Source organism: Nestor notabilis, unplaced genomic scaffold (assembly GCF_000696875.1).
Source record: "Nestor notabilis isolate BGI_N333 unplaced genomic scaffold, ASM69687v1 scaffold5867, whole genome shotgun sequence".
Classification (NCBI taxonomy): Eukaryota; Metazoa; Chordata; class Aves; order Psittaciformes; family Psittacidae; genus Nestor; species Nestor notabilis.
In genome coordinates this window covers 80,022-91,950 of record NW_009935971.1, presented here as the reverse complement: position 1 = coordinate 91,950, position 11,929 = coordinate 80,022, and the positions used below count along the sequence as shown (strand labels likewise).

General features: G+C 42.5%; 1 protein-coding gene across 2 annotated transcripts in view; it reads left to right on the top strand.

The window, feature by feature from the left end:
* DTNA (dystrobrevin, alpha) overlaps nucleotides 1-11,929 on the top strand; it is a 97,576-nt gene that overhangs the window by 38,218 nt on the left and 47,429 nt on the right. For both annotated transcript variants that reach the window (XM_010018097.1, XM_010018098.1), the window contains 4 exons: nucleotides 547-701; nucleotides 6,394-6,499; nucleotides 8,924-9,090; nucleotides 11,561-11,685. In XM_010018097.1, coding sequence (XP_010016399.1) covers nucleotides 547-701; nucleotides 6,394-6,499; nucleotides 8,924-9,090; nucleotides 11,561-11,685 — 553 coding nt within the window. The remainder of the gene's footprint in view (nucleotides 1-546; nucleotides 702-6,393; nucleotides 6,500-8,923; nucleotides 9,091-11,560; nucleotides 11,686-11,929) is intronic.

The following is an 11,929-nucleotide window of genomic DNA, read 5'->3' as shown; positions in this document are numbered from 1 at the left end:
GAAGAGCGAAGGCTGAGAAACGTGCATCTCTGCAGTAATAAAACTGCAATATTTTTACACGTGAACAAAAAAGAAAAAAACTGGAGAAGAGTGAGAAGTAATGCACTTGAAAGACCTTCAGTGCTTTGTGTCTCCAAAACAGTAACAACTTACTTAATTATCTCTTTGTCAAGGTTTGGATTTGACATGGTGAGCTGGCAGTAGGAAAAAGCTGATGTTGCATATCTTGTCAAATTAGATCCTTCTTATCTGCTTAAATTACTGCCTCATGCCATGCATCAGACTTTGCTTAAAGAAATGACCACACACAATGAAAAATAAAAAAGGACTATTTTAATATCAAAATCAGCTACTTTATATGTAAATGATTCTCTTTGTTTTCTACTGAGAGGGGTTATAATTCAAGATGCAGTAATAGTGGAGGTTTCCGTGAGCAGAACATGTTGCTTATTGCTTGTGGTTCAAATCAGACGATACTGAATTCAGACCAAATCTGTAGCTCTCACTGAAGTTGCTGTGTCTTTTCCTTGTCTTTTCCCCCTTCAGATATTTTCTCAATGATTTCCGACTCCAGTGGAGTGATGGTTTATGGCAGATACGACATGTTTCTGCGGGAGGTTCTCAAGCTGCCCACTGCTGTTTTCGAAGGGCCTTCATTTGGTTATACTGAGCAATCAGCAAAATCCTGTTTCTCTCAACAGGTAAATGAAGAGTGAGCATCCTAGACACAGGAGCTCAATCACCCCTCTGAGCAGGCCAAGAGTTTTTTCCTCTTTTATACATATGTGCGTATTCACCCAGGAAATGCATGGCTGGGTGGAGGGAAGGTCCAATTTCCTTATCTCTGGCACCTAGGTTAGGTGCCTTCAGTTGGAAGCTAGTCTCTGTAGGTTCCCTGTATAACCACGAATGAAAGAGAAGCTTAGTCAGAAAGTGATTCAGAGCAGCATCTTAACTTACATGTTCCAAAATTAGGGAGCCTGAGGAGTCTAACTTCCTAGATTAAGCACCTAAGGTAAATACTTACATTTAGGTGATATAAATATCCCAAGACATGCAAATCCTCCACTTCAGTTAGTTGTTATTACTATAAGCATATATGGGTCTACATGAGCATATAGTTATATATGACTATATGGGACATATATGAGTATATATTCTCCATACAAAGCTCAACTCCTACCAAAAAATCAAACTACATATTTTCCAAGTGATGGTATACACACACAAGAATTTTACAAGTAAGAAGAAAATTGCCTTAAGCCTTTATTGAAAATGGGAGTCAGTAGGTATTAGAAAATCCCCAGTCTCTTACAGATAACATCAGTGAGATAGGGTCTGGAAAGCAATGAATTAATTCTGAAGAAAACAGGAGATTTTTCCACAACTAACCAGACTGTAGGTGTACTGAGTACAGTATGTTGGCTGCACCTAACACCTAGCACTTCAGAAGATCCCATAATTGGGGCTGGTTGTCCACTTCTCCGATGGAGAAAGAGAGAATTCCTCTGGCTTTTGCCATACATCACACTATATGATTCCATAAATATAAAGTAAGGGAAGACAGTGAAACTGGGAAAATGTTAGAAATAAAGTAGTATTTTCATTCTCTTTATCTTTCCTTTCACTAACTGAATACTGATGAATAAATAAGTTGAATTGAGCAGGAATAGTGTCATTTTCATGCAAAATAGAGTCTAATATTTTGTTTTCCCTCAGTTTCATCACTAATCAATAAGTACTCCAGTCAACTGAAGGGCATTGGTAAAATTAATTTACTCAATAATCTCCTAAATAATTTTAAATGGTAATGTTTGCATATGTGAAACTAGTCTTGTTTCACAGAGGGAGACGTAAAACAGTGCTTCATCTTATGTTGAAGAATTTACATAGTGAAGTGACTTTTTAATGGTGTTAAAACAATAATAGAGTGCTTTTGCACGGCAAAAGCGCATTCAAGCTTTGCGTGTGGAGGAAAAGAAGGCTATCGAGAGTAGTCAACATGGATTCACCAAGGAGGAATGGAAATCATGTTAGATTAATCTGGTAGCCTTCTGTGACGGAGTGACTGGCTGGGTACACGAGGAGAGAGCATTGGATGTTGTCTGCCTTGGCTTCACCAAGGATTTTGACACTGTCTCCTGTAACAGCCTCAAAGGTAAGCTGAGGAAGTGTGGGTTAGATGAGTGGACAGTGAATTAATTGAGAACTGGCTGAATGGCAGAGCTCAGAGGGTTGTGACCAGCAGCACAGAGTCTAATTGGAGGGCCATAGCTAGCGGTGTTCCCCAGGGGTCAGTACTGTGTCCAGTCTAGTTCAGCTTATTCATCAGGCACTGAATGAAGGGACTGAGTGTACCCTCAGCATGTTTGTTGATAATGCAAAACTGGGAGGAGTGGCTGATACATGAGGAAGCTGTGCTGCCGTTCAGTGAGAGCTGGGCAGGCTAGAGAGTTGGGCAGAGAGAAACCTAATGAAGTGTAGGGTCCTGCACCTGGGGCAGAATAACACCCCTGTGCACCAGTACAGGTTAGCGGTTGCCCTGCAGAGAAGGAGCTGGTAGTCCTGGTGAACAATAAGTTAACCGTAAGCCAGCAATGTGCCCTCATGGCCAAGAAGGCCAGTGCTGTCCTGAGGTGCAATTAGGAAGACTTTGGCTAGCAGGTCAAGTGAGATGATCCTTTCCCCCATCTACTCTGCCCTGGTGAGGCCCCATCTGGAGTACTGGGTCCAATACTGGGCTCCCTATTCAAGAACAAACTGGAGGAGCTCCTGGAGAGGGTCCAGCAGAGGGCAGTGAAAATGATTAGGGGACTGGAGCATCTCAGGAGGAAAGGCTGAGAGAGCTGGGACTGTTTAACCTGGACAAGAGTCAACTGAGAGGGGATCTTATGGATGTATACAGATACCTTATGGGCAAGTGTCAAGAAGATGGAGCCAGATTCTTTTCAGTGCTGCTCAGCAACAGGATAAGGGGCAATGAGCACAAACTGAAACAGAGGAAGTTCCATCTGAATATGAGAAAATGCTACTTTACATTGAGGGTGATAGAGCACTGGAACAGGCTGCCCATATAGGTTGTGGAGTCTCCCTCTCTGGAGCTGGTCAGAACTGACTTGGACTCCATCCTGTGGCAGCTTGCGCTAGGTGAACCTGCTTTAGCAGGGATTTGGGCTAGATGGTCTCCAGACATCCTTTCCAAGCACAACCATTCTGTGAGTGATTCTGTACATGCTGGACATGCTATTATTAAAGATTATAAAAGCAATTTATTTTCTTGAAAAAATGTCATTCAGGCCTCATTTTCTGTCTAAGGATCCCTCAGAAATGGCACTTCCCTTGACACTGCAACCAAATGGATCAGATGTACTAAAGTACCTTGAGAAACAAAGTCCCCAAACAGGCATCAGGTGGTTTACTTCACTGCCTCCGCTTAAAGCTAACAAGAGTTAGGTTTCTGACTAATGTAGACACGCAGCAGATTTAGGAAGCTGCTGGTTTGCATCTTTAGGCAGCCAGGTGCTCTTGTATATCTAGTCTAATATTTCACTTAAATTGACTTCATGTAATTCTCATTATGTCCTCACTAGGGGTAAACTAGAGTTTTGAAATTAGACTCAACATATCCCTATAGCACTGTGACAAATTATATTTACAATGTTAGTCACACAGTAGATTGTTCTTTCACAATCTTGTATTGTTGCACATAGCATTATCAGAAGTTGATACCTTGGGAGGAGTTTGGCACTCACTCTGTTCTCAGTATGGAACTCACTTTTGCTTACCTTTCAGCCCCCTGATACATAGATTGCTCAATTTCAGGGAAGGAAAAAGTTCTGCAGATGATCTTCTGCTCATGGTGTCAAATCTGTTTCAGTTTGCATCTGCAAGGATTTTTCCTGTTGCAGAAATGTTTTATTGTTCCCCATTGTACTGGTTTACTTGGTCAAACCCTGTATTTTCCTCCAACTCTGAAGCACTGCTAGATTGAATGGCTATTCAAAATAGAAACAACAGTGTTTCCTCATCAGCAAATTTATGGAACAGAATTGCCAGAGCAAGTGACTTAATGTTTCAGAATACACATCTGTGGCTCAAAAAGGAATTTTATTGCCACCACTTTCACCGTAGGCAGGATTAATGTGATGTTATATGGTATTTGTATTAATATCTATTGTAATTATTATAAAAAACACTTCTTAATTCTCTTTTTTTATCCCAAACTGAAAAGATAGACGCTAACTTCATTTTCTTAGCACTTGGCTAAGTGTTATTCCACAAACCTAGACTCCATCTGCATGTGGCGTATATTTAGAAAACAGCTTTCAGTTTCAACTTTCCCGGCAGCTGAAAAAAAACTGCAGGAGGAAAATACACCTTGTAAAATGAATGGAAATTGCTCTGCTGGTGTCCTTTTAGGGGTACTGCTCTCTCTAATCCATAAAATCAGTAACCACCAGAAGGGTTGACCCATAAAGCTGACAGTGAAGCCAAGTTGCTTTATCTGGTGCAAATCAGGCTTTAAATTATAGCAGCACTCAAAAGCCTACTGCACTGTGGAAGAGCTGTTCTTGTCTTCCCTCTATTTGTTTAGACCTCTTGTGTGTTTGCTGCCAACTTACCCACCTCCAAGCATAGAGGGAAAACTTAGGGATACTCAGCTCTGCAGTATGGGTCACTGGAGGACCCTTCTTTTCGTGGACTTCGTTCTGCTTTTTCTCCTCCTGTTCTCATTTCTGATGCAGACAGCACTGGCATTTGCTAGTGGCATTGGTCAGCAAAGCCATGCCAAAGTTCACAGGCAAACTCCTAAAGAAAGATCCTTTTCCGCGGGCTGATGCTTACAGCATAGGATGCCTCTCTGGGAAGTGGTTATCCACTCTCCATGGGTGGGAGGATCATTCATATAAGCAGGTGGTAGCTATTTGATTGGACTTTCATACTACAGGTATTGTGGGAAAAGGTAGTATTTCAGTGAGATTTAGAACTCATATTCTGGCTATTTCTGTTCGTTAAAGAATCAAGACCATTTTCACAACTAGCCTGAATATTTTCTCTTCTCCTAGGGACAAATATCTTTATATATTTCCCAGTATTTTGCAGTATTTCCACCTTGAGACTGTTAGAGAGTGAGATATTTTACATTGATCACTCAATGTAGAAGAGAAATAATGATTTTCTTTACATCTGGTGGCAATTGTATATAAATACAGCACAGACACTCCATCTGGAAATCTCAGCTCTTAAAAGCATTCTGCGACACACAGAGATGATACATGTCACTGCATAGCTGCTGTTTTGATTCCTCATGGGGTAACCACAGTTCTTTATGAGTTAAAGCAGTAGCTTATGCAATCAGATACAAAAATTTAGCAATCCCTTTGGATATGGGGATGCTACTTAAATATGCATGTCTATAAATTGCATCTTCACACATTCTCAACAGGGCTCAATATTTTTGCATCTTAATTTTATTTTTAAGGAATGCTCAGTTGCTGATTTCTTAAGGACTGTCTGTCCTTGACCACCCAGTAGGTGTGTACTTTAGTAAACATTTAGGTAACCAGTATACTACATAGGAAAGAGCAAGTATTTATGGCAGAGATATCTTGGGCCTATAGGTCTGAAAAACACAAATGAACTAAGATTTGTAATGACTTTTTCCAGACACCTCAGAAACTTATGGCCCTAGATTACATTTTGAAAATCAACAGGGATATTTTAGAGTTTAAATCTCTTTGAAAGATAAAAGGGCATACCTCTTGGCATGCTTACAGTTGTGGAGAGTTTAGGAACAGTTGCGGTCCCTGAGTGTATGCAAACACAACATCACACAGTCACATATAACTAGTTGCCGTCACCCAACAGACAAGCATAGTTTCTTAAATTACAGTAACACAATTGCCTGTGATGGTCTGTCCTTACCCTGTATTTGGTTTGAAATTGTACTCCGTTGTCATTATTTTTGTCAATTTTCTTTGTTAGAGAACCATCAGTAATTCTCTGCAGTGACTTTTAATATGAAAATTGGTAATATATAGTGATACCCTACATGCGCTTGTACTCATTATGTGGTAACTTCAAATACATGAAAACATGAGGAGTTGAATGCCAACCTTATTCACAAAGCATCTTCAGGCATTGATTTTAGAAGATAGTCTTGAAGTGAGTGGGAGCTAGGTGTATCCAACCCACTCATCAGTAGTATACATTTTAACTACTAAAAATAGTCCAGAAAAGCTTTGCTCATACCACATGTTCTTTTTAGAAAGCCAGGGCTGCAAGCAAACTCTGGCTGAAACTCGTTCCCAATAGTTTCTGTAAGGACAAGATAAATCATTTTGGAATGTCTAATTGCTGATATTTTTTCTGTTTATTTGCTTGTTTGAGCAGAAAAAAGTCACATTAAACACCTTCTTGGATACTCTTATGTCTGATCCACCACCACAGTGTCTAGTGTGGTTACCACTTCTGCATCGACTGGCAAATGTTGAAAATGGTAAGTAAGAGCTGCTGCCAAAAAGTGGTTACAAGAGTGAACTTCTGTGTGGTGTTTTTCTTGCTCTGTAGATGGTTTTGCAGGAGCTACTGTGCTGGGTTTATTGACTCCATGTGCTCTTCTTACAGTCACTGGTAAAATATTTAAAGAATCCTGTTGGTCATTAAGCCAGGAATTTGACTTCATTTTTGTTATACTCAGGAAGTTCCTGACCATGTCCTTTCCTCCTGTGCTCTGGATAAGCAAAGAGCGATAGGACCTGATCCATTCACGCTTACATTTGATAAACTGTCAAGGCCACAACTTTTATTAGCTATGACATGTGGCAGCAGAGAAGGAACAGCTTGGCAGTTTCCGTTCATGCAATATTCTTGGCAGGACAAGTCCAGTGCAGTGCAAAATACCAGCCAAAAGGTCCTTATGAAGGATCTCCTCCTAAGCCTACATTCTCAGAAAATACACTCTTAAAAGAAAGTTCTGGATTTGTCCTTATCCTTTGCTTGTGTGGAAGATGAGGTTTTAACTGTGAGATGCCTCTTTCTCCTCAAGGCTTCTTTCCCCAGAATGAGTACACCACAGATTTTAAAGATGTGTCCCTGGGCAATAACGTCTTCCTCAGCCTTCCAGCTTCTTGAGCACCTGAGGAAAAGTTCAGAGACTCACAGATGCAGTCCTCCAACCAAACCCTTCATATACTGCTTCTGTAGAAGGTGCTGCCACACTGATAGTGCAGGGGCAGAGCTAGAAAGCTTGTGCATCTCATCTCACCTCACTGTGTGCACCACCAAATTGCAGCTCAGAAACTCTGTACAGTTCCTCATGTAGGTCTGGAGAAGTTCCCCAGCTCAGATGCAGCCAGCTTCTGCTGTCCAGAAGGACCAGCACTGACAATATTAAATAGAAAAAAAACACCTTGAGATGCAAAATGCGGTTTTACTGCCTTATTTATCTGGGTGTACTTGTTCCTAATGTGGCATTTCTTGCTCATGATCATCAGGAGGCAATGATGCTTACGGTCATTATTCTAACATTCTAAATCTAGGAAAAGGAAGATGTAAAAATGGAGGAAGTTATACAAAAAACTTAAAATATTTATTAAGATAAATAGATTTTTTGTGAACAATTTTGCAACCCAGTATTTTGCCTCGGAGGTTGTTATGTAAGGGTCTTGTGCTGTGGCTCCCTTGAAGGTTTGCCTCTAGCATAACTGAAGCTCTGGGATGCTGCAGGGAAAAAGAAGTGAGGAGGGGAGCAGGAGGAAGGAAAGATCATATATACTCATCCTGTTAGGCAATAAAAGTATTTATACCATATTTTCAAAGAGAAAATGGGGCTGATGGAAAGGGAGGTGTGCAGCCATTTTTTGGTGATACAAGGAGGAGGAAAATATATGTCTTCTTGTACTAAATAAATCCCTCGTCCACCCGAAAGGCACCAAGCTGGGTAAGACGATGTTCCTGCAAAGCCTCCTATCTACCCCACCTTTCTCCAGCTCTTGTCATCACGTCCCTGTCCCTCACCAGCTTCACAGTTTCCTAGCCTAGAGCACTAACCCTTCCTGCTGCAGAATTCTGGCAAGGTATTAAAACCCTGACAACATTCAGCATTGATCCAAATCCTCCCAGACTGAACCTTATGACAGAAAAGCAGAAGGTGCCTGGGAACAAGGAAATGTTCAGTACCCCAGGGTAAATTGGGTACATGCTGTGAGGAGAAAGGAACCAAAATTGCACTATTGCCAGAAAGAGGCTTCAGAATGTCTTGATTGATGCCTTAGCATGCTCAGTGACTTGCACCCTTGTTACTCTCTGCTTCTGAATGAAACAGAGAACAGGACCACATGGGTCCTTTCAATGGCCCAGTTTTCCAAATGTGGGCTTCCAAAGCTCAGTGTTCAGCTCCGTATATAGGTACCTAAATGCTGCCAGTTGTACAGATGAGGCAGCAGTAATTAAGAGACAACGACATGCCTAAGTACACTTCTGTGCTTCCCGTAATCGAACAGCTGAGTTTGACTTCTCCAAGGCGCATCGCTTTAGCTCGTCAGCACACGAAAACATTCAGCTTCCCCCAGTGATGCAGCTGAAGGGTGCAGTGGATTTTCCCATGTATGAATTTCCTCTATCGTGTATTCTGTTAGACACTGAACACATCTTTCACAACTGTGAGCAGGGGGTGCAGGCATCGGCTCAGAAGTGATGAAGGGTTTGGTGCCCAGTGTAGGAAGTGTTGCCTGAGGCTCAGCACAGGTTTCTGGGCAGCTACTCAAGTTTTCGCAGGTCAGAGCTGTGAGCAGTGTCTGATGCTGCAGATCACTAGAAACAAAGAAGGGATTCACCCTTCCATTCAGGGCTTTGTCTGTAAAATTTTGCCAGGGCTTTCTCTGCTTTGGTTTATGGCTCCGTGTCTCTTTCTCCTGCGCAGTCTTCCACCCCGTCGAGTGTTCCTACTGCCACAGCGAGAGCATGATGGGGTTTCGCTACCGCTGCCAGCAGTGTCACAATTACCAGCTCTGTCAGGACTGCTTCTGGAGGGGCCATGCCAGCGGTTCCCACAGCAACCAGCACCAAATGAAAGAGTACACGTCATGGGTAAGGGAAGGCTTACGCCTCGCTGCAGACTGCTTTGCCCTCCAGCCAGTGGAGAAGCCCCTGGCCACAGCTCCGGGCAGCCATCCGGCACAGGGAGGCTGGGCGCAGGGCTGCTGATTGGGATTGGCCGCCCCAGCAGGGAGGCTCCAGCCTTGGGAGCCTTCGGGAGAGCACGGAGGTGGGAATGGTGCTTTCTGGGTGAGGATCTGGGGCACCTGTGACAGTGTGTGCCGCAGCAAGGGCAGCGCAGGAGGGGCTGGCAGCAGGGCACCAGGCTTACAGCAGCTCCTCCCATTCCCACAGGACTCACGGTAAAATCATCATTGACTTGCTCTGTTTGGCTACATGTAAATGAAATGATGAATACTTAATGCTCACTCATCAATGTTTTCAGTTGAGTGGCTGCAGCATATGCATAGTATTTGAGATGGTCCTGGCGCTGTGGATTCGAGCACAGTCATAGGCTTAGATCTACAGTAGTGTTTACTGTAGAGAAAAACACAATTCAGTCTATTCATCGTTAAACAAGATATTTCAATGCTTTTTCTAAGCTGAAAGAGAAGTTCTCAACAGCTACATTCAGCTTCTCTTGACAGGCATCAGACCTGCGGGCTAAGCTCTCCACAGTCTGGGTCAAACCCCCAGCAGAACCCCTTGGTCAATGAGCATCCCAGTCTTTCAGGGTTCAAATCCAAAGACAGGCAGAAAAATCCTAACTAATCTCAAATATTGTAGAAGTCTATTGTTACAAAAAAGCAGAATTGTGCATCAAGTGACAACTCACATTTGTACAGCACTTTTTGTGTGTATTTCTTTAACAAATTTTTGAAGCTTAACACTTTCATAATGTCTGGTTTTCTGTTAATGGAGCATGCAAGGGTTAACTGGTGTGGGTTGCTCTGTATGCAAGTCACACAGCCCTGTGCTTCATCCCAGCAGATCTGGGTCTGTAATTGTTTTTGTGGGTCCTAATTGCTACTTGTTGCATAGACATGAATGGCTTGAGTTTAGTCTCTGAATAGGAGAGTGCCTGCTATGTAGCTCTGACTCCATTCCTAACAGCAATCTGTGCTATAAAATCATTTTTTGCTGTAGCCAGGGAGCTGTAATTATAGGTAGGAAGTAATTGGAAAACTTAAAATTTCTGCTTAGCAGAAGGCAAAAACACGACTACATGCCTAGTGGTTTCAACTGTTTCCTTGTCAGAAGCGAATGTTTTACATCAAGTCTGAAATTGCCTTTCTGTAGTGTTCATTAGCATTTGTTCAAACCTGGTTAGCATTCTCCGTAATATGTCTGTATCAAGCTCCACATGCAGATTACAGGTGTTCATGGGTGCAGTGGAACTCAATTGTTCTCATTTCAGAGTGAAAGCACATTTATAATGAGAAAGAAAGGGCCTGAACTTTACATATTTCTGTAATAGAAATATTCATTTTTATCTTGATTACAGTCCTAAGTCAATGCAGGATGTGTGCACACAAATACAACACCAGTTCTTTTAAGTTCCAGAAAGAATTTTAAATTGCAGCATGTAGAGTTGTGTTTTGGAGGGAGGAGACAGTGCAAGGATCACTACCCTTGTTTTACTGGCAGAATCACAGAAAGGTGAGCTGGATTCCCTGAAGAGCTCTCACACACCCTAAAAGGCACTTTAGATCTCAAGGCCCTTTCTTAAGAAAGTGTTTCAAGTGTAAAGAGCATCCAAACAAAAATAGGAAGCAGAAAATAGTGATTTATTGGGGTTTTTTAGACTTGCCGTTGGGATTTCATGGTGAAAAGCATGCTTGTGACACAGAGCCTCCCTGTCTTTTGGTGACAGCCACAGTACATCAGCCTCTTCTGGCACACTGTCACCATGGTGGGGCAATGCCCACCATGCATGTGTCTCAAATTTCCCACTCCCTAGTGTGACAGGGGCTGCAGCAGCCATGGGAGGTGGAAGAGGAACTTTATAACAGTAGCTAAACAGTACAGGGTGCTGGAGCTGAGGAGGAAAATAATAGCAAGGAAAAGCAATATAGCAGCCTTGTGCTTGGTCCACAGCTAGAAAGGAATGGTTCCCATACAGTGTATCTACATGGACAGGCATACACAGATTTGTAGTGCTTGAACTCCCAAGATGGTGAGGTATGAGCCAGCTCCAATCCAGGCAACACTTACTTTGTGCTGTCCTTCATTCAATACTACTTGAGTGCAGCATGTCAAAGAAGCCATGGCAACTGCATCTGTCCATATAGATATACTCCCTCCAAGCCTACTCTAGAGGCACCTGAAGGTAAGAGTAATCTTTCCACCAAACGGAGCAGTCTTTGCCTTACCAGACTCTTGGGGTGGGAGGGAGGCGAGGGGGATGTCAGTCAATAGATATGTAAGCTTGTAGAGCTTCCTGTTGTTTTGTGCTTCCTGTAGCAGACACAGTATGCACCTTACTTGTCCAGATTACCTATACCTTCCTTGTTCCTCCCAGAAATCACCTGCTAAGAAGCTAACTAATGCACTTAGCAAGTCTTTAAGCTGTGCTTCCAGCCGTGAACCTTTGCACCCAATGTTCCCTGACCAGCCTGAAAAACCTCTAAACCTGGCTCACATTGTGTAAGTATCTGTGTGCTGTAGAAAAAACAAGCTTTGTTGTAGGAGTTGCTTACAACGAGTGTAGATACTGTAGCTCTGAACAAAACAGGAGGCAGCTGTGGCGTATCAAGCTTAATGCATCACAAGTGCAAATTTGCTGATTGGGGTATTTAGTATAAAAATGTTCTTCTGATGTGGCTTCACTTGAAGAGTGAGTGGGGTGTATACATATAACCAAATAGTGGGACATAATGTTGGCATGTCC